A 24529-nucleotide genomic window follows, 5' to 3' on the forward strand; every position below is an offset into this window, starting at 1 on the left:
CAGGGAGGAGGCATCCACAACCTCTCTGGGCAGTCTTATTTCAGAATCCCACCACTCTCATACTGAAGAACTTCTTCCTAAGATCCAGTCTAAACCATTCCCTCTATACTCCTGCATAGCTGTGGAGAAGTGCTACCAAAAAATATAACTTGGTAGTTTAATTTACCCATTTATTGTAATAAAATTTGAATTATCAAGAAAGGCTAAAAAGAACAATTCTGTCTTTCAAGTGAATTTATGAATAATTTTTAAAGTGTATGTATATACAAAAATAGGAGGGAGGTGAGGGAGGTGCTGGAGGTGAGGAGAAAGTTCTTCACCGAGAGAGTCGTTCGTCATTGGAATGTGCTGCCCAGGGAGGTGGTGGAGTCACTGTCCCTGGAGGTGTTCAAGAGGGGATTGGATGTGGCACTTGGTGCTATGACACTTGAATGTGTCCAGAGAAGGGCAACAAGGCTGGGGAGAGGCCTTGAGCACAAGCCCTATGAGGAGAGGCTGAGGGAGCTGAGATTGTTTAGCCTGGCAAAGAGAAGGCTCAGGGGTGACCTTATTGCCCTCTACAACTACCTGAAAGGAGATTGTAGCCAGGAAGGGTTGGTCTCTTCTCCCAGGCAACCAGCACCAGAACAAGGGGACACAGTCTCAAGCTGCACCAGGGGAGGTTTAGACTCAAAGTGAGGAGAAAGTTCTTCACAGAGAGGGTTGTTAGCCATTGGAATGTGCTGCCCAGGGAGGTGGTGGAGTCACCATCCCTGGAGGTGTTCAAGAGAGGATTGGACGTGGCACTTGGTGCCATGGTCTAGTCATGAGGTCTGTGGTGACAGGTTGGACTCGATGATCTTTGAGGTCTCTTCCAACCTTGGTGATACTGTGGAAGGAATGATGCAAACATTCAGTCATATCTCTTTCTTGTAATGAGACATGAGTGGGGAGTAGAGAGAGGTTATGAAGAACAGATACTACCATGTCCTTACAAGTCAATCTAATCTAGAATTGACAGCCAGCTCAAGTCCATATGATATTCCATGATAATTGATTACATGGGAATTTGGAAGCATGCATGCTCACTAGGCAAAAAGATCATCTCAAGCATTTACACACTTAAAATTCTAATTTGTACTTAAGCTGTAACTTGGTTCATCGGTGTAAGTCACAACCACCTGCCCTCAAAATGCCCTTTATATATGAGATAACCCTGAGAGCAGAATTTAATGTGTGACTTCCTACAGAAAGGATGGAGAGAGACTGTTTACAAAGGCCTGCAGGGACAGGACAAATGGCAATGGCTTCAAACTAGAGAAGGGCAGATTGAGATTGGTTGTTAGGAAGAAGCTCTTTACTATGAGGGTAGTGGAACACTGGAAGAGGTTGCTCAGGGAGGCAGTAAGTCTTTTTCTCCTCAGGGGAAAGGTCAAAAGGTTATTTTCTGTGCTGGCCCCAGCATATAAGTTGGACAACTGTGATGTGAATTTACTGCATGAAAGAGCAAGGCACAAGATAAATTCTTGGGGACAGAGTGTTTCATTAACTTACTGTTTCCATTCTATAGCAATTCACAAAAAAAGATTTTTGCATATGGTACAATAAATTCAGTTGTACTTAAAGAGTATTTTTGTAGAGTAAATATTTGCTTGGCTCCAGGCAGTGACCCCACAGGTACTTGAGAGTAGATTCTGGCTTAAGAGAGATTTGTGTATATTGGTATGTTGCATAATGTTGCCCATTACTAAATCAGATTCACTTGTGCTTGAGGAATAAATGTTCTGAAGCTTTTTCACTTTCCTTTTGCCTTCTTAGTTTTGGTATCTCTGTGATCACAAAAATGTATTCAAATAGAAACTCTGTTCCTCTTTTGTTCTCCATAGCTATGGAGTTCCATGAAAACCTACACAACATAGGAGCCAGAGAAGGTTTGAAAGAAAGAAAACTGCAGAAATCTGTGGAAAGTTTTACATGGAACATTACAATTTTAAAGGTAAGGTGTCCTCTTTTGGGTCGTTACTGTGTTTTTCCATTCACAACTGATATTCTAGGTGATCTTTTCATCGATACCCTTAGTTGCAGGAAGCAATACCGAAAGGAACAGGAAAGCAGCTGTAATTAACAAGTGGCTCAGAGGCTGGTGCTACCAGAAGAATTTGGGGTTTTTTAATCTTGGGGAACTTTCTATGGCACCAGGTCAGCCAGCAGCAGATGGAGTACATCCATCCCAGAGGGGGAGAAAGATCTTAGTGCATGAGAATGGCCTATCCCACAGAGGGAAAGGGGTTCTAGGAAGGAAGGTGGCAGGACTCATTGACAGGGCTTTAAACTAGATTCGAAGGGGGAAGGGTCTGAAACCAGTTCCCCCAGACAGGAGTCTGGTTGGAGGCCTGTATCTAGTGGAGTCCCTCAGGGGTCAGTACTGGGACCAGTTTTGTTCAATATATTCATTAGTGACATGGATGAGGGCACAGAGAGCACTGTCAGCAAGTTTGCTGATGACACAAAACTGGGTGAAGTGGATGACATAGGAGGGTTGTGCTATCACTCAGTGAGACGTAGGTGGAGAGTTGGGCAGGGAGAATAAAACCCAAGAAGGGCAAGTGTAGAGTCTTGCACCTGGGAAAGAATAACCCCAGGTATCAATATAGATTGGAGGCTGACCTGTTGGAGAGCAGTGAAGGGGAAAAGGACCTGGGGGTCTTAGTGGATGGGAGGTTGACCATGAGACAGCAGTGTGCTCTTGTGGCCAAGAAGCCCAATGGTGTCCTGAGATGGATTAGAAGGGCTGTGGTTAGTAGGTCAAGAGAAGTTCTCCTCTCCCTCTGCTCTGCCCTGGTGAGGCTGCATCTGCAGTATTGTGTCCAGCTCTGGGCCCCTCAGTTCAGGAAGGACCTCAGGGAACTGCTTGAAAGAATCCAGAGCAGAGCCACAAAAATGATTAAGGGAGTGGAACATCTTTATGAGGAGAGACTGAGGGAGCTGAGGGCACTTTATCTTGGAGAGAAGACTGAGAGGTAACCTCATTCGTGTTGGTAAGGATATGCAGGGTGAGTGCCAAGAGGATGGAGCCAGGCTCTGCTGGGTGATGCCCAATGACAGCACAAGGGGCAGTGGTGGAAGTTGTGGCATAGGAAGTTCCATGTGAACATGAGGAAGAATTTTTCCCCTGTGAGGGTGACAGAGTACTGGACCAGGCTGCCCAGGGGGGTTGTGGAGTCTCCCTCTCTGGAGATATTCAAGACCCTCCTGGATGTGTTCCTGTGTGATCTGCTCTAGGTGATCCTGCTCTGGCAGGGGGGCTGGACTGGATGCTCTTTTGAGGTCCCTTCCAGCCCCTAGCATTCTGTGTGATTCTGTGTGTGATTGGGCTGAAAGGAAGCTATGCCACTGTTTAAACCCAGATTTGGGATTTGAAAGGACACAAGAGAGTTAAGGTTAATGTGGTTACTGAAAACAAACAAAAGGCAAGCTGTTGGTCCTGCAGTTAGGGATGAATAGTGATTAATGTTACATACAAAATAGATTAGTGATCCAGACTGGAATAAGTTGAGTGTATGTGACCTGGAGATTCTCTTTGCATTTTGTTGAGCCACTTGTGCTTGTTTTGTTACAACAGTGAGTGATGCAGTATAAAAAAAGCTTTCAGGTAGGGACCCTTAAACCAGAATGTGGAACAGTTTGGGTTTCATCTTGGTCTTTCATCTTGGCAGAGTATACAAAAATTTATACAGAGAGCAAAATTTTGTCTCTTAATTTATTCCCCTGACACTATGCTTATAGCCCAAATTATTCAAGTTTTATGTGTACATCCACTAATGAGTTCTTCTCTCCCACTCAATCAAATATTTCATCACTACATTAAAGTCTATTTTAATTCTACAGAAACTTGTTTTCTCCCACACACGTTTTTTTTAGTTCTTACTGCAAACAGAGTTCCCCTGTTGTCTCCTCTTACAGTCAGCTACTACAGGAAAGCAGTAATGCACCTGTGTTTCCCTAGCTTTCCATCTTGATTTCAACTGTTAGGATTTCACAGTGTTACTTGGTGCTCCTTGCGTTGTGCTGCAAAGATCAGTATCTTTATCAATGACCTGGCTGAGGGGACTGAGTACCCTCAGCAAGTTCACTGATGTTACAAAACTGGGGGGGTGGCTGACATCTGGCAGGCTGAGCTGCCACCCAGTGTAATCTGGACAGGTTGAGAGCTGGGTGCAGGCAAACCTCATGAAGTTCAATAAGGACAAGTGCAGGGTCCTGCATCTGTGGAGGAATAACAACAGGCACCAGCACAGGTTGGGGACTGCCCTGCTGGAAAGCAGCTCCACAGAGAAAGACCTTGAAGTGCTGGTGGACAGCAACTTCTCCATGGGACAGCAATGTGCCCTTGTGGCCAAGAGAGCCAATGGTATTCTGGGGTGCATCAAGAAAAGTGCATCCAGCAGCTCTAGGGAGGTTCTTCTCCCCCTTTACTCTCTCTGCTGACACCACACCTAGAATACTGTGTCCAGTTTTGGGCTCCTCAGTTCAAGAGAGACAGAGACCTGCTGGAGAGAATCCAAGGGAGTGCCACGAGGATGATTAGGGGCCTTGAGCATCTCCCTTGTGAAGAGAGACTGAGAGCCCTGGGGCTGTTTAGTCTGGAGAAGACTGAGAGGGCATCTGATCAATGTCTATAAATACCTGAGTGGTGGGTGTCAAGTGGAAGGGGCCAAGCTCTTTTCCCTGGTGCACAATAATAAGCCAAGGAACAGCAGGTACAAGCTGGAACATAGATGATTTCACCTCAACATGAGGAGAAACCTCTTTGCAGTGAGGTTGATGGAGCACTGGAACAGACTGCCCAGAGAGGTTGTGGAGTCTCCTTCTCTGGACGCATTCGAACCCTCCTGGATGCATTCCTGGGCAGACAACCCTGGGTGATCCTGCTTTGGCAGGGGGGTTGGACTTGGTGATCTCTGGAGGTCCTTTCCAACCTCTAATTTACTGTGATACTGTACTGTGATACTGTGATACAAAGGAGGATTAAAAGGAGGTGACATTTGCTGCAGTGTGCACATTTAATACATTCTAAGATGTGTGCAGGTTCTGCCTGTAGCTAAAAGGATCAGACTATCACTTTTCCATTATTTGAAGACAGCCTATGGGATGTGTCAGTTACCATTTCTGTGCTACCTAGGGGAAAGAAAGGAGTTGGTTCAGTGGGTTTGGGCAGATGTCAAGGAACTAAGTTCTTATCCCTCCTTAATTTTCTATCAGAGGTGTCAGATAACAGCTTGGATAGGCAAATCTGTTTTAATGCAGCCTGAAACAGCAGTACCTTTGCTTCATCTTGAGTTTCCCATTCAGAACATAAGGGTTGGTGGGTGGGAGGCTTGCAGTTGGTGAGCGACTGAAATGTGAAGTCGTGATTTCTGCCTCAGCCAGGAATGAGGGAACCCACATGAACTGGCTCTTCAGAGCACATCCTGGCTTTTGTGCATATCCTTAGTTAGAAGGCCTTCCTTTTGAAGAGATTATTGAGACAATCTTTTCAACATTGACTTGTTTTCTTTCTGCTTGCAGACTAAGGTCCTTTCTGTAGGAAGGTACAGTTTGCCCCGTAACGAATAGTTTATCAGGAAAATGGGCAAGGTATTTAACCAGCCTGTTGTGGAAGCTTCTAACAGGAGATGTTGCAGAGAGTTCTGGTATGTTGTTACATTTTACCAGCTCTAAAAACTATGTGAGATCAGGGATGGAAAGGGAATGCTCGCATTTTTCAGAGTAAACATGGATTAAGAGAAGGACAATCTGAGCCACTTCAAGAGGAATAATTTTTTCCCTGTGGATTTCCCTGCCTACACCAAATTAACTTCCCTCTCAAACAGCACAAAAATAAACCCCTTTCTGTTCAGTGGCCTCAAATTTTGCTCTTCAGCGAGCCAGACAATTGAGCAACCAACGCTCTGAAGGCAGTGCCGTGCTTAGACGGATTTAACTTTTTGTTCTTCTTGTGATTAGGAACAGCATTTTGCATGTTCTCTTGGCTGGGATTTAGGAACTGCTGTGTGGCTGAGAACAGTAGTGCTAAATGATTGTGCATGAGCGCCATCCTCAGCTCCCCCACAGAGGAACTGTAAAATGCTCACATGGCGTAGCTGATTTATTCTCCAAACAGATTAAGCTGCATTGTACCCTCAAGGCACATACTGATTTTTTTTCCTCCCCCCCTCAACAGGGACATTTTGACTACAGCTGATGCAATGGAAAGTCTGATAAAAGAAAATTGACAACTTCGTTCTAGGGGAACTATTTGTTTAGAACATCTGACATAGCTGTTAAGGTCCTCTGTGTGCATGCACATTTCACAGTTATGAGTTCAAAGGATTTTATTTTTCCTGATTTGAATCACACAGAATGTTAGGGGCTGGAAGGGGCCTTGAAAGATCATCCAGTCCAACCCTCCTGCCAGAGCAGGAGCACCTAGAGCAGATCACACAGGGAAACATCCAGGCAGGTTTTGAATATCTCCAGAGAGGGAGATTGCACAAGCCCCCTGGGCAGCCTGTGCCAGTCTTCTGTCACTCTCACAGGGAAACATTTTTTCTTCATGTTTCCATGGAACTTCCTCTGTTCTTCAACCTTGAGTACTGTGTCCAGTTCTGGCCCCCAGAAAGATGTTGATTTGCTGGAACATGTCCAGAGAAGGGCAACAAAACTGGGGAGGGGTTTGGAGCACAGCCCTGTGAGGAGAGGCTGAGGGAGCTGGGGTTGCTTAGCCTGAAGAAGAGGAGGCTCAGGGGAGACCTTCTTGCTGTCTACAACTACCTGAAGGCAGGTTGTAGACAGGCAGGGACTGGTCTCTTCTCCCAGGCAACCAGCACCAGAACAAGAGGACACAGTCTCAAGCTGCAGCAGGGGAGGTTAGGGATGGATGTTAGGAAGAAGTTCTATACAGAGAGAGTGATTGGCCATTGGAATGTGCTGCCTGGGGAGGTGGTGGAGTCACCATCCCTGGAGGTGTTTAGGAAGAGACTGGATGGGGTGCTTGGTGCCATGGTTTAGTTGATTAGATGGAGTTGGGTGATAGGTTGGACTTGATGATCCCGAAGATCTTTTCCAACCTGGTTCATTCTATAATTCTATAAACTTCCACCAGTGCCCCTTGTGCTGTCATTGGGCATCACCCAGCAGAGCCTGGCTCTATCCTCTTGGCACTCACCGTGCACATCTTTATCAACATGAATGAATTCACCCCTCAGGCTCCTCTGCTCCAAGCCACATGACCAAGTTCTTTATTGGTGCAGCATGTTTGAATTCTGCTGAAGTACCTCCATCTAGTTTGTGTTGTGTGTACATGCACACAACTCCCATCCTCTTGCAGCCCCTCTGTATGCACATAGAGACACTTGGTTAACTTAATAACACCACTTAGAGTAAATCTAGTCTGCTGCAGTGAACTCTGTTGCCCAGCTGAGAGCTTTAGAGATTGTACATTGGTAGAACATTCCTTGCTTTCAGACAGACAGTTTGCAAGAGCATTTGCTGGTAATTTATTTATTGCTATTACTCAGACTGATAGCACTCATATTTCCTAAACATGGATAATCACATTTTCTGCCAGTTGAAGACAGACAATCACTCCAAGCACTGTTGCAGCAGACTCCTACAACAACCTTATGTAACAATTGATGGACTTTCCTGGCATAGCAAAGCTGACATTATAGGGTCAGAATTTGAGATGCCCATAGGAAGAGCTTAACAGCTTCTTTGATATAAAAGACTCCAACAAAAAGCTCTTCTAAACTCAGAGTTCAATGGAAGTCCTTGAAATGAAGGAGGGACTCCTGAATCCAACATTTGTTAGAGGCTTCTTGTGCTATGAGTCTTTAAACTTTGATTTTTTTAAAAGAAGTAATCTGAATTTTATAGACCAAGTCTAGAAGAGGATTCAGGCAGCACTGTTGTCACCACAGAGTATTCAGAAAGATTTCTGATAGCTGCTGCCTAGTCCTGTAAGTACTCAGAAAGCCTCCCACATCCCAGTTCAGTTTGAATATCTAAAACTACTAGTTTCTTGATGTTGCTGGTCTAATGGGATTCTGGTTCCTAATTAAACCCATATTTAGAAGTTAGGAAGTTAGGTTCTTTATGTTCTAAATCTGTAAGTGCACTCAGAGCACTCCAGCTGGGGATGGAACACTGCAGTATGTCCCATTGTGTACCTAGCAGCCACCGCTAAGAGAAACACTTTGAGAAAGGAATACTGGCATCTTAATTTTTGTGGTGGGTTGAAACTACCCCCCAGCTAACTTGCAGAAACTACCCCCCAGATTAAAATTGCCAGACTAGCTCAGTTTGGGATGGAAGCAAATGAAGCTCTATTTACAAGCAAACTACTATCTAGAAATATGGAATGCAATGAATATGCACAAAATATACCACAGATGTACAATATAGATATATTTACAGTTTATAAACAACGCAGAAACTCCTCAGACCCCCCTGGATGGATCCAGGGGTACCTGTTCACCTCCTCCTCCACTCCCTCCCTCTCTTCTTCCTGTTACCTCACACAGTAGTCCAAACAGAGATAGCCCTGGCAAGGCCGCAGGAGAGAGGGAGAGGAAAGCTGCAAGCAGAAGTGACAGGAGAATAAAAGAGAGCAAGAACTGTTTATGTCTCTGCTCTGTATCCCATTAGCAAACCAATGAATTGCATAGACCTTAGCATTATTTTTCTTTTCTATCCAGTGGTAATTTATATTCAGTCTCTGCAGTCAGGGACTAGGCTAAAGTTTCCCCCTTCAAACTGTGACTCTTTTCCTGAGAAGAACTTTGGGTCTCAGAACCCAGGCTAAAGCCCAGTCATTACTGATACAGTTTCTTGGGATTTTTTCTTTAGAAGTAAGTTCATGCAGCAGTTATCTCAAATGTCATCTCTACAGTTTTACTTTCATATTCACACATGCACTGAAGAAGCTGTTACACCAAAATCCTCAGTAAATTCATACCAGACTGTGAAGGGAGTTGTGCTGAGACATTCTGGTTGATGCTGTATCTGATTGACTCTGAAATGATATCTCATTTCATAAGTATGAGAACTGATTAGGATCCACTTTGGTTTAATTTGTAATTAACTTTCAGGAGTGTCCTTGATTTGGCTAGGATGGGGTTAGTTTTTAATTAACTTGCCCCCCAAGAAGCTGGGAGGGTTACAGCCAAGGCAGGCAGCTGAACCAGCCAAGGGGGTATTTGACACCATACTGATGTCATGCCTGCTGCATAGGGGAGGGCTGGCTGGGTCAAGCCTGGCTGCTTCAAGCAGCTAGTTGGTTTTGGGCCATTGTGGTCAGTGCTGCATTTTGGATCACTCACTTTCTATACTATTTCATTAGTTTTATTCGTTCCTGTTTGTTTTTTCCTTTCTTTGTCCTGTTGTGTTAAACTCTCCTTACCTCAACCCATGGGGTTGTGCTTTTTTCTCAGGATTTTCCTTCTCATCCCAATAAGGGGGCACTTGTGTGAGTGGCTGAGCTGATGGCTGGGTCTGAACCTCAGAATCATGGAATGGTCTGGGCGGAAGAGACCTCCAAAGCTCATCCAGTCCAACCTCCCTGCAGTCAGCAGGGACATCCTCAACTAGATCAGGTTGTCCAGGGCCTTCTCAGGCTTGCCTTGAATATCTCCAGAGAAGGAGCCTCAACCACCTCCCTGGGCAACCTATTCCAGTATTCCACCACCCTCATAGTAAAGAACTTGTTCCTAACAGCCATGACAAGGAGCTGAGGTGTAAAGCCATTCTTAGCCAAAAAGGTCAAAACAAACAGAAGATTTTTGATGCTGAGTGAAAAACCCAAACTAAACAAAACACAAACCAAAACAATGAACAAAAGAGAGTCATGGTTGCAGGTATATTGGGATAGAGAGGTAATCTGGCTTCCCCATCAGTTCACACTCTTTATCTTGTTGCTTATTAAAAGTTTGTGAATGTATATCAGCTACGTTCTTTGACCTTCTTTCAGGCCTTTCTCACGTCTGTCTTCAAAACAGCTTGTCCTTGATTATTCTTGTAAAGCTTATCAATATCAATATGTGAAATGGGTGTTGAAGTTCCCCAGCACTCAGCTCTGTTAGTGCATTTTAACCAGGGTGCAGGAAAGGGAGCAGCGCTTGCCATCTGCTGTGGTGAGGACAGTGCTCTTGCAGTGCTGTGCACTGGTGGTGTTCCCACTTGGGAATGATCACAAACCGCCTGTTCACCGCAGTGCTGGGAGGTTTGTGGTGTGTTGGACAGACAAAACCAAGGTCTGAATTCATTGACATTTCAATTTCCGTGAGGTGAAAGTTTGACAAAGGCAGCCCTACCACATAGCAACAAACATATGTGTTTGGTTTTGCAACTGCTCCAGTCTCCACGAATCAGCGTTGTCAGTTGAGCAACTGAATAGGAGCCAGCAGTGTGCCCAGGTGGCCAAGAAAGCCAGCGGCATCCAGGCCAGGATTAGAAATGCTGTGTCCAGCAGGAGCAGAGAGGTGATGGTCTCTTTGTACTCAGCTCTGGTGAGACCACACCTTGAGTATTGTGTTCAGTTTTGGGCACCTCAATACAAGAGAGATTTGAAGGAGCTGGAGGCAGTGCAGAGGAGGCCAACGAAGCTGGGGAAGGGCCTAGAGAATAAATCTGATGAAGAGTGACTGAAGGAGCTGGGGATGGTTAGTGTGAAAAAGAGGAGGCTGAGGGGAGACCTCATTGATGTCTACAGCTACCTGAAAGGAGGTTGTGGAGAGGCTGATGCTGGTCTCTTCTCACAGGTCATTAGTGACAGAAGAAGAGGGAATGGCCTCAAGCTGTGACTGGGTAGGTTTAGACTGGACAGTAGGAAGAAATTTTTCCCAGCAAAAGTGGTCAAGCATTGGACTGTGCTGCCCAGGGAGGTGGTTGAGTCACCCAACCCACATGTATTTAAAGGTGATTTGGATGTGGTGTTTGGGGATATGGTTTAGGGGTGACCCTTGTAGAGTAGGGTTCTGGGCTGGACTTGGTGATCCTGAGGGTCTTTTCCAACCTGAATGTTTCTGTGATTCTGTTTCTTTGAATGTAGGATTTTTTTCTACTTCCCATGACAAATTTGCTTGACCAAGGTTTGAGCCATTGCTGGGTTTCTTGCATTGACTTTATAATATGCATTTTATCAGACTAGATCCTGTAGCCATTTGGGGCTGGTAATAAGGGGAAAGACATCCAAGTAGTCTGTAGATCTGATGGATGCTGATGTTCCAGCCTGCAGACAACTGATGGCATCTACAGTGAAAATAAGGATATTACACAGCTGCAGAGTGCACAGAATATAAGGAACTGAAACTCAATCTTGAGAGGCCCTGGACAAGAGACATTTGATTTATAACCAGGAGGGAGGTCTTGGAGTTCTTTTTAATTGAGGGTGGGCAGGTTTTTTGGTTTTTCTGCCTTTCAGATGCATTTTGCTGCTGCTGAGCAGTATTTACTGTGACTACAACTTGAATTTTTAAGAGGCATACTGCTTTTTTTAACCCCATCATATGGCTTCATGACGGTACATGGACAGATCTAAGTGCTTCACATCAATTGGGCAGACCTCTCTCACTTGAACTTGTGCCATGCTTGGTAGCAGTGGCTGGATCTCGTTTTATCTGTGGATCCAGACATGCCAGTAGATAACAACACGCTTTCCCAAACATATTTTTCTCAGTTCAGCAGCATGGCCCAATATACTTAGTCACTTCTTGACAGCAATAATCAAGCCTCTTATCCCAGATCCTTTCTTGTCTACAAAGTTTATCTTCCTTGTTCAGTCTTGTCCAGACATTCCAGAGTCCTTAAAACTCCAGTCATTTGAGCGAAACTCTGCCTTCCTCCTTCATCTCTCATCTCCATCCAGTATGCTGTTGCTACTTAGTTCCTAGTTTTCTCTTCTGGCAGTTTTTTCCCCTTTGCTTTTCTGTTCATATTGGCTCCTCTTTGCCTTCTCTAGAGAACCCCCTCAGATGACACTTGATGTTAGTTTTCTTCTCACCTTACCTGATTTCATTATATTCTTCAATCTTCTCCCTGCTCTGCATTTTTGGTTTGCTCTCTCACTAGCTTTAAGTCTCATTACTAAGCTCTCTCACTGTTTTTGAGTTGTTGGTCCTTCTACTTGTCTCTTTTTTTCCAGGCTTATTTCGGTGTGGTAGATTTTGTCTAGTCTGGTTTCATTCTGTATTCCCGTCCCAAACATTGCCTCAATATTTCCCTTCTCTGCTTACCTGTATGATCCAAATTCAGTGTGGCTGCATTGTGTTTGCTTTTCATTGTTTCACAATCTGCTCTTTCAGTCAAATCTAGTCTCTACTTTGTACAGTACAGTCCAACTTCCCTTTCTGCAGTCCGAGGCTTCTTGCCAGATCAGTCCCAGAGATTGCTCTTGCCCCCTCCTTTTCTCCCCTGTCCCAGGCTCTTCCTTCCACTCCTCCAGGCTGGCTTTTGGAGTGCCTGCATTGGCAGCCCAGTGTTGGTGGTAAGATGGCCTGGAGAAGCCATACAGGAAAACCCCAACCTTTTCTTCTAACGCAGATTCATTTTTGTCTGGGAATGGAATATTCATTGTCTTGCGACATTGCTGGAGTTGTCAAGAGCTGAAGAATGATGGAGAATGAGGTTCTGAGTGATTGCACTAACCACATTCAAAATCTGATTTTTGTTTATTAAAAGCTTGTACTTTGGATCCACTGCTCTGGGTCCCTGAAGTTACTTGAATTACACACCCCCTACCCCAAGTGGGATTGGGAAGGAAGGATGGAAGAGTGTTAACAAAATCCTGACAGCATTTTCCTGTCTCTATTCTCAAAACTGAATGAACCATATGGATGAGGTTAAGGAATAATATTAAACAGTTATAATAATAAAATCTGCCAATGGCAAAAATCCTACACAGAAAGTATCAGTTTAAGTAGCTGGAGTTTGGCAAGCACATAAGCAGCTGAAAGCATTTTGGTTTTTCAGATGAGAAGTTTTGGGCAGCCTTTACTAATAGGCTGTTGCTAGCAGCGCTGCCTATAATAAACAACTTGATTAAAGTTCCAGAACTATACTCTACAAATCCATGTAAAATGGAACTTGGGCTAGAAACAGATGCACTCAAGATATGACTCATTTAGTCTGCTGGAGTGTTTTAAATTAGCTTTTAGTTGTTTGTCAGTTTGGGGGAAAAAAAGGTAGCCCTGGTTTTCTTCAGAAAAAAAAAATGAACTTGGTAAACTTCTACATTTTTTTCCTGACCTAGCTGGAGGTGTCCCTGCTCAGTGCTGGGAGGCTGAACAAGATGACCTTTGAGGGTCCCTTCCAACCCGGTGCAATCTGGGAATCTGTAACTGGGAAAAAATACTTTGGCAGTTAGAGTCTGGGGTAAAGGTGGGGGACACATAATTTCTTTGAAGAAAGCAGTGTTTGTTTTGCTGGAGTGGCTCAAATGTGTGACTGCTTGCTTCATAGGATAGTATTTCTGTTCTGAGTTGCTAAACAAGTAAAGCTGAAGTGCACACAATGAGTGCACGCATTTGTGTTTGCCATTCTACCTCTCCTCCTTCAGTTGTTAAATCAAAGAAGAAAAGTTGGATTTCAACCTCATGGGGCAGAGAAGGAGAGGCAACATATCTCTTATGCCTTTAGAAGAGACATTAGCATCTCTTCAGATGTCTGCCAGGAGCCAGAATTTACACAGAACAGACATGAGTACCCCAATTACAGGAAAAGCTGCAGTCACCTTGTCAGACAGAGGAACTGACAGTCTCAAGCATTTGCAATACCTGAGGTTGTTTGTTTGTTGGTGTGCTTTTCTTCCCTTCAGTTGGAAATGACACTGTTGAGAATGTGGGATGTTTGAAGCATCATTTGCTTTTCTGTAAGCTGTGGGGCAGCTTTTCTGTAAGCTGTACTACTTCAGGAGTACAGACACAGTGCTGACTTTCTGCATGTGTTTGTGAGCTCCTGTGTCCACCAGACAAGTGTGCTCTCCATGTATGACAGCCTTGGGCAGGGCAGGGGGACAATGGCTGCAGGAGAGCCAGTCCAGAGACTGCTAATGGGAGATATTGCTGTGGCAGGGCTTTAGTCAAAGAGATCAGGTAGCTAATATTGCAGGACAAAGCCAAATCACCTAGTTCTGGGGTAGTTTATCTTGCATCTTTATACTTAAAACTTAAGTACTATGAAGAGTAAGAGTACAAATAAAGAGGGACAGCGCTGGCACTGAACTGCAAACAACCCTGTAATCACTGCCTTTTTTATATGTTGCTTGCCAACTTGTGTTTTCATATTTCATGCTCTGACAAATATTGATCCTTTACCATGCCACTACTGAACGAATCATATTGCTAGGGAAAAAAATAATCTCAAAGAACCAAAGCTCCAAAACATTTCATTGGCTCCCTGAAGTATTAAAATGTTCAAGCCTGCAGTGGGCACTAGTGTCCTCCCTACTCTAGTCATGAGGTCTGTGGTGACGGGTTGGACTCGATGATCTTTGAGGTCTCTTCCAACCTTAGTGATACTGAATACTGAATACTGAAAATCAGCCATCACATATTTATTTTTTCTATGCAGAAACATTTATAGTCCACATGGATTAATAATAAAGGACAGATTACTTTCCTGAAAGCTGTTGGGTAGGAATCATCTCTGTCCCTGGTTTACACAACCAGTTCAGGCTCACAGGATGTTAGGAGCTAGAAGGGACCTCTGAAGGTCATCGAGTCCAACCCCCCTGACAAAGCAGGACCATAGAATCCAGCACAGGTCACACAGGAATGCATCCTGATGGGTCTTGAAGGTCTCCAGAGAAGGAGACTCCACAACTCTCTGGAGTGCCTGTTTCAGTGCTCTATGACCCTCACAGTGAAGAGTTTCTGCGTGGAGTTTCTATCCGTTGCCCCCTGTCCTATCCCAGGGTGCAAGTGAGCAGAGCCTGTCCCCTCCCTCCTGACCCCCAGCCCTCAGAGATTTAGAAACTTTTATTAAATGCCCTCTCAGACTTCTCTTCTCCAGACTAAGCAGCCCCAGGTCTCTCAGCCTTCAGAGGAGATGGCTCCAGTGGAAGCAAAGAGCTTGGTTGTTACTAACATCACATAATCCAATTTTGAGTTTTGTTTTGGGTTATCAGGCTTTGAGAGTTTTGTTTGGTTTTGTTGTTCATTTTCTTTGGTTTGGTTTGATTTAGCAAGGCAACTGTACCATTAATGTGAAACAAACAGAAAGGGAGGAAAACAATGAGAATCCCATTGCCACCTGTGTTCTGACTGTATGTATTTTTCACAGGGACAAGCTGATCTTCTCAAGTATGCTAAAAACGAAGCACTGGAGAACCTGAAACAAATCCATTATGCGACTCTTTCGTGCGGACTCAATAAGCCAGGCACTGAAAACGCACAGATCTCAAAGCCCCGCCGGAGCCTGGAGGTCATACCTGAGAGAGCAGGTGATGAAAACGGAGAATGAGAGAACGCTGTTCTCGTAAATATGGAGTTTATAACTCTCTGACCAAGTGTAGCTGCGCAGGACATTTGCTTTTGCACTTAACTGTTGGGAAACGTTTGGAGTTTTTTAAAGCACAACTGGAGAAGCTAATCACAATCTTATCGAAACTGTGAATGTATGTAGCAGCTCTGCTTGTGAAGCCAGCGCCGGTGTGCGACACGGAAACGGTGACGGTCTTGGCCAAAATCTAGTCCATATATGTAAAAGATACTGTAATTCAGTAACAGAGTGCTGAAAAGCTCGTTCTTGTGCCATAGAGAAATGAACATTTTCAACTGAACTCTTAGCTAGAGGGAAAGCGGTGGGAAGGATTTGACAAGGTTGTCAAACGAATCGGCGGCGCAGCTCCTGTGTTTCTCTGCACAGTTAGTTGATTGTGCTGGGGAGGTGAATGAGTCTTGTGGAAATCAGGTCAGAAAAAGGAAAGAGGAAAGGAAAAGGAAGAGGAAAGGAAAATGAAAGGAAAAGGAAAGGAAAAGGAAAGGAAAAGGAAAGGAAAAGGAAAAGGAAAGGAAAAGGAGAAAAGGAAAGGAAAAGGAAACGGAGGAAAGGAAAGGAAAAGGAAAGGAAAAGGAAAGGAAAAGGAGAAAAGGAAAGGAAAGGAAAAGGAGAAAAGGAAAAGGGGAAAAGGAAAAGAAAAGAAAAGTAGAAAAGAAAAAAGAGAAAGGAAAGGAAAAGAAAAGAAAAAAAAGAAAAGAAAAGAAAAAAAAGAAAAGAAAAGAAAGGAAAAGAAAAGAAAAGAAAGGAAAAGAAAAGAAAGGAAAGGAAAAGAAAAGTAAAGTAAAGAAAAGAAAAGAGAAAAGAAAAGAATCCACAGATTTCACACTCTGTGTAATTCAGCCGCTCAGAGTTTTTGGGGTTTGAAGTGGTGTTGATTTTTCTTGTTGAGCCATAAATTCAATTGAGAATGTAATGAGGTGGTGATCACTGACTTCAGTGCACTATAGGAGAGCCATTCTGTAAAAGGAAAATGTGCAATGAATCTGATAGCCTGTGTCAGAAGAAGATACAAACCTATTTTGCCTAAGATCTGCAGCTGTGTGTAGATAATGTGACCAAACTGCAAGCAAAAGGTTGTAAATAGTTTTTCATTTTGTGAAGTGAAGTGCTCATATGAAGAAAAAAAAAAAACAAAAAGGAAAAAAAAAAATTTTATGAGGTTGCTCTCAGAAAAGTAAAGCTTTTAATTAAATTTTAACTTTCTTTTTTTAATTATTATTATTATTATTATTATTATTATTTTTCAAGTATTTTCTTCCTTACAGAATAGGTGATATCTCAATAAGCAGGTTTGTCAAAAAAAAACACAACAAACAACCAACCACAAAACAAAAACAAAACCACAAACAAAACAAAAAAATATAATAAAAATTTGCTGTTCTGTTTTGGTTTTCAGACAACATTAGGTAAAGGTATTGTAGCTGATATGCTGATTGTAAAATGACTATACCGACCTCCAGTGTTCTCTTCACTTGTTTTTATTTAACAATAAAATGGACTATATCGTTACAGAAGCTAATAAATTTGAAGAAAAACCGAGCAAAAATCCCACAGAGAGCAACATGCAGTTTTTGTTCAGTTGAGGGGGGAGTGGGGGGTGTGAAAAGGGGAATATGGTGGTGTTGGTTGAAAGGCATTGTTCATTTACAGGCCTTCAAGACATGCACTTGTCCTGGTCCGGAGAGGGAAAGAGCCTCAGTTCTTTTAACATTCCTATGTTACGAAATTACAGGCACAAACGAGGCCAAAATATCAACAGCCCTTGAGGTTATTTATTAACAGAATAAAGTGGATGGAACAGAAGGGAGAGAGAGCGGGGGAAAAAAGAGAGAGAGAAGGAGAAGAAGGAGAGAGAAGAGGAAAGGAATTATATTACCACACCCCCTACAACGGTTTGAGTCTGTGGAGGGAGGTTGCTGCTGCTTTGGCTTGGAGCAGATGTCATCCTTGTTGGCTGTGCTGTCCTCCGGTGAAGGAGAGGAGAGAGAGATCCCAAAGTCCAAGTCCTTTTCTGAGCGGCCTCTTCAGTTCCATGAGTTGCAGCAGGCAGAACTTAGGACAAGGAGAGAGGGTTCCTCTGGTCTGCTGCTTCCGGGCTCCACGGTGATGTCTTTTCTCCTGTGTCTGTCCTTTTTTCTCTTTGTATTTTCTCCATTTTTCTTCTGAGCAGGCATTGCTCAGGTCTTCTATGCAGTTTTTTAGTCACAGGGGTTTTTTAGGCATGTGTGCAGGTGGTGGATCCATTGTCCTTTACACCATCCTCCCTTCCCGGAGTAGCTGATGGGCAGAGATGATCTTGTCTGTGCACATTCCAGAGAGTCCTTATCCAGTGCTGTCTGCTCACCATCCCCTCCCTTGGCAGCTATTGTCTGGGCGAGGAGCAAAGGTGATTTATCTTTGTTGATTCACATCAAGAGAGACAAGGTACTGTCTCTTACAGCACTCTACATTGATTCTTATTTTTGTGGGCAATTCAAGATGCTGTTGCTCCAATTCAGTTTGTAATGAGCATCTGCATACATAGGGCATCCTCCAAAAGTCAACCAAGAACTTAGGCTGAATTAGTAGGGACTTAAATTTATTTTCTAGGCTTTATAAAATTAGAGAGGGAGGAAACATGACAACAATTTGCATTGTAAATGTCTCATCTCAAGCCTGCACTTTTAAATGTCAAACTGCATGGGTTAGGAGCAGTTTCAGGAGGTGCTAAGTCTTTCAGTGTCTACTGACAGATTGTATGCAGCAATGTTACAATCTTCCAGGAGCAAGTTCTGTTTGGTATTGCACAAAATGGAGCATTTAACCTGTGGCAAATACCTGCAAGTGTTAAGCTTCTATGCAGCTCTTCTCTGTGTTGTCAGCTGGAAGTCTTCTGATTGCACCTGAAGTTGATGGGAAGCAACATGAAATTCCCTGCTGCTAAATGTATTCCAAGCCAGTACAAAGTTAGTCTTCCAGGGCTAAATATATCAGATAGAAATTTCATTTATCTGCAGCAAAATAACTGTGTTACATCAAGATTGAGCCTGTCTGTAAATACACAAGGTTCGTTTCACTTCTTCAGAAGATCCAAAGCCTAGAGTGCTGGAGCCAGTGCAGGGGAGGGCAAGAAAGCTGGGGAAGGGCCTGGAGAATAAATCTTGCAAGGAACAACTGAAGGAGCTAGGGATGATTAGTTTGGAAAAGAGGAGGCTGAGGGGAGACCTCATTGCTGTCTACAGCTACCTGAAAGGAGGTGGAGAGGCTGCTGCTGGTCTCTTCTCACAAGTAATTAGTGATAGAACAAGAGGGAAGGGCCTCAAGCTGCAACTGGGTAAGTTTAGACTGCCCAGGGAGGTGTTTGAGACACCAACCCTGGATGTGTTTAAAAGCAGTTTGGATGTGGTGCTTGGGGATATGGTTTAGGGGTGAACCTTGTAGACTAGGGTTCTGGGTTGGACTTGGTGATCCTGAGGGTCTTTTCCAACCTGAATATTTCTGTGATTCTGTGAATTTTACTACCAAATTGTAGTCCTAAGGTGTAGACTGTGGGAAAATGTCAGGCAGACCTAAAAGCCGGTAAAGCTCCACTGGCAGTCCTGGCTCACCACTGTTTGCATGCCATTTACAGAAAGACATACTTTACATCACAGATGGAGCATTGCTGAAGAGTATAGTTCTTCAGGAAGGTTATCAGTGTTGATGGCTTCGGTAACAGGTGAGAGAACATTGAAAGGACTAAACACAGCTTGGTGGGTTTTCTCTTCTTTTAAGGCAATGAAAAGTGAAAGGTGAGTATCACACTGTGTTCAACTCTAAAGGAGATGCAACCCTGCTTGCTCTTAACCCTGTTCTGTCTTATTAGAAAGGAGGATAATACTTTTTTATGGAGTAATCTTGCATACTGTCTGCTTTTCAAAATAGAGGGGGGAAAAAAAGTGAAAATAACTGCAGTGTGACCCTTTAAATAGGTTTGGGTCTGAATGTAGTGCTGATGCCTTAAAATGCAGGTCACTTTGTGCATTATTCATACTCAGCCCAGATCTGTACTTGCACCATAATGCCTTAAGATGAACTCAGTCAAGCAAACACTCTGAAAGAGAATGTGTAGCTAAACATCCTTTAGGGAATTTATATGTTGCATGGTAAAAGAATGCAGGATAAACACCTGCAAGCAAAGTACCTGACTCTCTTGTTAACCCAGTGGTGGTGATTTCTAAAACAAATATAGGGACCTGGGGGTGCTGATTGACAGCTGCCTGAACATGAGCCAGCAATGTGCCCAGGTGGCCAAGAAGGCCAATGGCATCCTGGCCTGCATCAAGAATAGTGTGGCCAGCAGGAGCAGGGAAGTCATTGTGCCCCTGTACTCAGCACTGGTTAGGCCACACCTTGAGTCCTGTGTCCAGTTCTGGGCCCCTCAGTTTAAAAAGGACATTGAGGCTCTTGAGCATGGCCAGAGAAGGGCAGTGAGGCTGGGGAGAGGCCTCGAGCACAAGCCCTTCGAGGAGAGGCTGAGGGAGCTGGGATTGTTTAGCCTGGAGAAGAGGAGGCTCAGGGGAGACCTTCTTGCTGTCTACAACTACCTGAAGGGAGGTTGTAGCCAGGAGGGGGTTGGTCTCTTCTCCCAAGCAACTGGCACCAGAACAAGAGGACACAGTCTCAAGCTGCGCCAGGGGAAGTTTAGGCTCGAGGTGAGGAGAAAGTTCTTCACAGAGAGAGTTGTTAGCCATTGGAATGTGCTGCCCAGGGAGGTGGTGGAGTCACCGTCCCTGGAGGTGTTCAAGAGGGGCTTGGACGTGGCACTTGGTGCCATGGTTTAGTCGTAAGGTCTGTGGTGACAGGTTGGACTTGATCTTTGAGGTCTCTTCCAACCTTGGTGATTCTGTGATATTACTTTTTTTTTTAAGCCCTATTTTCTTGAAGTGTTGCAATTTGTGTTTAGTATTACTCCACTTTTACAGTGTTTATTTCAGATTACACAGAAAAAGGAACTCCCAGGATCTGGAGAAGTGTTCCAAATAAAATTAATCACTTGCTGGCTTTACACTTTTTTCTTTTTGCCTTTATTTTCACAAATCTGCTGTAATACAGTTGAACTGTTTGGGTGCTTTTGAGCTGTGAAAGAGGAAGCCAAAACACGAGTTTGACCACCTTTTGTGCTTCTGTTAGGCTCCAGTACTCAGGGAGTCAGTAGAGGCATGTGTGGAGACCTACTTAACATATTGCTCAGTCTGAAAGAAAATGCCTGATTAGGAAAGGAAAAGTTCACCTACAGATCAACCATGTAGGCACTAACAGTGAAGTCTGGTTTTGAATCAAAGGAAAAGGATGAGCAGTGTCTGAAAAGGAGCATCTCGAAGCCTCATCTGAGTACTTCCTGCTTAAGCTCCCCTGCTCATTGGTTGTACCATTGGGTTGAATTGCAGAGCCCAGGACCATGCCCTCCATCCTCTGAGCACATCAGCCGACAGGATCATAGGATGGCAGGGGTTGGATGGGAGCCAAGGAGATCGAGTCCAACCCCCCTGCCAGAGCAGGACCATCCAATCTAGCTCAGGTCATAGAGGAACACATCCAGATGGGTCTTGAAAGTCTCCAGGGAAGGAGACTCCACAACCTCTCTGGGGAGTCTGTGCCAGTGCTCTGTGACCCTTACAGTAAAGAAGTTCCCCCTTGTGTTGAGGTGGAACCTCCTGTGCTGCAGCTTACATCTGTTGCTCCTTGTCCTATCACAGGGAGCAAGTGAGAAGAGCCTGTCCCCTCCCTGCTGCCCCCTCCCTCCAACTACAGAAGACAATTCTGTTCTCCAGGAATTCCCCCAGCAGCAGACACTGAGGGGCACTGCTGAGCCTGTTGATGGCACCAGAACAGCAAAAACAGAGCGGGGGCCCAAATGTTACCAGTGGCTCTTCTACTGTTGGTGGTAGTCCTCTACTCAAGTCAGTAGGATCAGGATTTAAAAGCAGTGCTGCAAAATTTCCCCTTTTTCTCAGGTCTTACATTTCTTTACCTTCCCTTCATGCTCCTGCATTGTTGCAGCAAGGAGGAATAGGTTGGTGCCCCACACAATTCCACAGGCTTGCCCTGCAGAGCTCGTGAAGGGTGCTGTATGGGTCAGGCCCTTTATTTCAGCACAGGAATATTTTTATAAGACTCCGTGGCTGTTACTGTATTCACTTTTTCCTGTTTTGAAGCTGAAGCAGCAGAGAGATGATTCAGAGCAGCCAGCATGAAAAATGGAAGTGAGTTCCAAGATGACTAAAAATGTTAACTCTGGTCTATTAATCAAATGCACTAATGTGAGAGGACCCAATCCTCCACTCTTACAGTGCTTGAGTTTCCTTTCTTTGTGATTTCCTTGGTTTCTATTGTGCACTAATGTTACTTTATTGATAAATCTGATTGCAAGATGCATGGTTTGCTGCACAGATGATGGAAACTGCTGGATGTCCTGTTCATGGTATATTAGTCTCTCATTAAGCCTTTAGCCAACCTAACTTTACACCTGTGTGAATTGAAGATTCAAAATTGACAGAGAGAGCAACGTTTGCAAAGAGGGCAATCGTGTTCGTGGCACACTATGCACTTGCAGTGGCATTTACTTCACTGTGAAATCATTTTATCCCCTTAGAGCTAGGAGATGGAGTTCTGCTGCAGGATGACTAGCCCATAGAGTTTAACATGGTGTGCAAAATGCTGAAACTGGTCAAGCCACCAACTTGCTCCTTTTGAGTGTAATGACTCCACCACATCTTTTTCTTTTTCTCTTTACACCTACTCTGACCAATTAAGCAGGTTGAGGGAGGTGATTCTCCCCCTCTACTCCAGTCTGCTGAGACCTCACCTTGAGTACTGCGTCCTGTTCTGGAGCCCCTATTACAAGAAGGATCTGGAGGTGCTGGAGCATGTCCAGAGAAGGGCCAGGAGGATGATTAGAGTGCTGGAGCTACTCTGCTAAGGAGACAGACAGAGAGTTGGGGCTGTTCAGTCTGGAGAAGAGACGGCTCCAAGGAGACCTTCTTGTGGCCTTCCAGTATCTGAAGGGGGCTACAAGAAAGCTGGTGAGGGACTTTTTAGGGTGTTAGGTAGTGATAGCACTGGGGGGAATGGAGCAAAACTAGAAATGGGTAGATTCAGACTGGATGTTAGGAAGAAGTTCTTCCCCATGAGGGTGGTGAGACACTGGAACAGGTTGCCGGGGGTGGGGTGGAATCCTCATCCCTGGAGGTTTTTAAGGCCAGGCTGGATGTGGCTCTGAGCAACCTGATGCAGTGTGAAGGGTCCCTGCCCATGGCAGGGGGGTTAGAACTAGATGATCCTTGAGATCCCTTCCAACCCTGACAATTCTATGATTCTATAAGCTTTTTAAGTGGATTATTTGTCAACTTGGTTTAAAAATTAACAACTCTGCATGTATCCTCTGATGATCTCCAATCTTTTGAACTCCTGTAAACATAAAGAGTCTCCGCAGTTCTTACCACCTCCTGAGTCCTTTTGCTCTCAGCTGTGGGAGAGATTAGTTTGATAGTTTTCAAAACTGACCCATGTGGTGCTCTTTATTCATTACAAATTGTTTGTTTTCAATAAGAAAAGGGCAGTAAAACTTTTGAGGTTTTCTGCTTGTTTCTGTTTCTGGACACTATTAAACTTCCCTTTCTGACTCATTACCTCTTCTCTGGGTGGCTGTGGAAAGGCAAGGTAGCAAAAAGCAACACAGCAGACAGATTAGAAGCAGGACTTGAGTGCAAGAGCAACAGGCATAGGCAGCTGACAGGCAGCATCCCTTGTAGTCAGCTGAATTAGAAGCATAGTTAGGGAGTTAACAGCAATGTGGAGGAGGAAGCTAGTGAACAATTGGATGGTTAAAAGAAAAAGAAAAGATCATTTTAGCCCAGCAGTGTGGGAGCCTTGATGCTTCCTGGTGGTGCTAGAAATGCTACCAGCACCTTGGGACAAAAGCATAATAGTTATTCCTCTGACAGTACTATCTGGTGTGGAAGAGAGATTAGTGATCCTGAGAGAGCAAAGTTGGGTGTGAATGCTGAGCTCAGTTTAGCTTTCCTGCCTAGCTCCTAGGAGTTCTCACCTGGTGCCACTGGTGTGCCCAGCTGGGAAAGAGGAGAGGAAACCAAGAGGCTGATGTGCCTATGTTACCAGGAGAAGAGTGGTTGTGAGGTAGCACAGGAGGGTAGTAAGAAAGGAGGCAGGGTGGCTCACAGCAATCCAGCCTTACTAAGGTACCTGCAGCCTGTAGAAGAGCTTTTTGAAGAAGAGCCTTCTGAATGAGCTTGGATGTTTTATTCGTTACCTGTGTTCCAGGAGGAGCAGAAGGCCTTCTCGGCTGGATGCGGCATTGCCTTGTGGCTGGCTGGGAGAAGGAAAGCAGCGGGGCCAGGAAACACAGCACAGGAACTCAAAGGCATGGTCTTTGTTCTCTGGCCCTCAGCTTCCTCCACCAATAAATTGAAGGAAATGACACCTACTACTTTTTGAATTAGCAGAAGCAGCATACTGTATAACTGCAGAAAAACCTCCAAACATACACACACACCCAGAAGGCAACTAAGAGTGAAATAAACTGACATACAAACAGTATATCATGAAAGGTAGCCCTTCTTGTGTTTGAATGCCAAGTACCTGGCATTTCACTAGGTGCTGTTTCACAAAGTGCATGGATGCCATCATAGTTTTATAGACTAGAATAGAATTAACCAGGTTGGAAAAGACCTCAGAGATCATCAAGTCCAACCTATCATCCCACATTATCTAATCAACTAAACCATGGCACCAAGCACCCCATCCAGTCCTAAACACCTCCAGTGATGGTGACTCCACCACCTCCCCAGGCAGCCCATTCCAATGGGCAATCACTCTCTCTGTGAAGAAATGCTTCCTAACATCCAGCATAATGCTCCCCTGGCACAGCTTGAGACTGTGTCCTCTTGTTCTGGTGCTGGTTGCCTGGGAGAAGAGACCAACCCCCACCTGGCTACAACCTCCCTTCAGGTAGTTGTAGGCAGCAATAAGGTCT

At 44.4% G+C, this 24529-nt stretch overlaps 1 protein-coding gene across 1 annotated transcript in view; it reads left to right on the top strand.

Annotated features, from left to right (window-relative positions):
• Positions 1-15924, top strand: part of PLCL2 (phospholipase C like 2) — a 111880-nt gene extending 95956 nt beyond the window's left edge. Inside the window, exons 6-7 of the mRNA XM_054161224.1 lie at positions 1866-1975; positions 15298-15924. Of these exons, the coding sequence (XP_054017199.1) occupies positions 1866-1975; positions 15298-15477 (290 nt within the window). The 3' untranslated portion in view covers positions 15478-15924. The remainder of the gene's footprint in view (positions 1-1865; positions 1976-15297) is intronic.
• Positions 15925-24529: the final 8605 nt, after the last annotated feature.

This window comes from Dryobates pubescens, chromosome 4 (genome assembly GCF_014839835.1).
Source record: "Dryobates pubescens isolate bDryPub1 chromosome 4, bDryPub1.pri, whole genome shotgun sequence".
In the NCBI taxonomy this organism is placed as follows: domain Eukaryota; kingdom Metazoa; phylum Chordata; class Aves; order Piciformes; family Picidae; genus Dryobates; species Dryobates pubescens.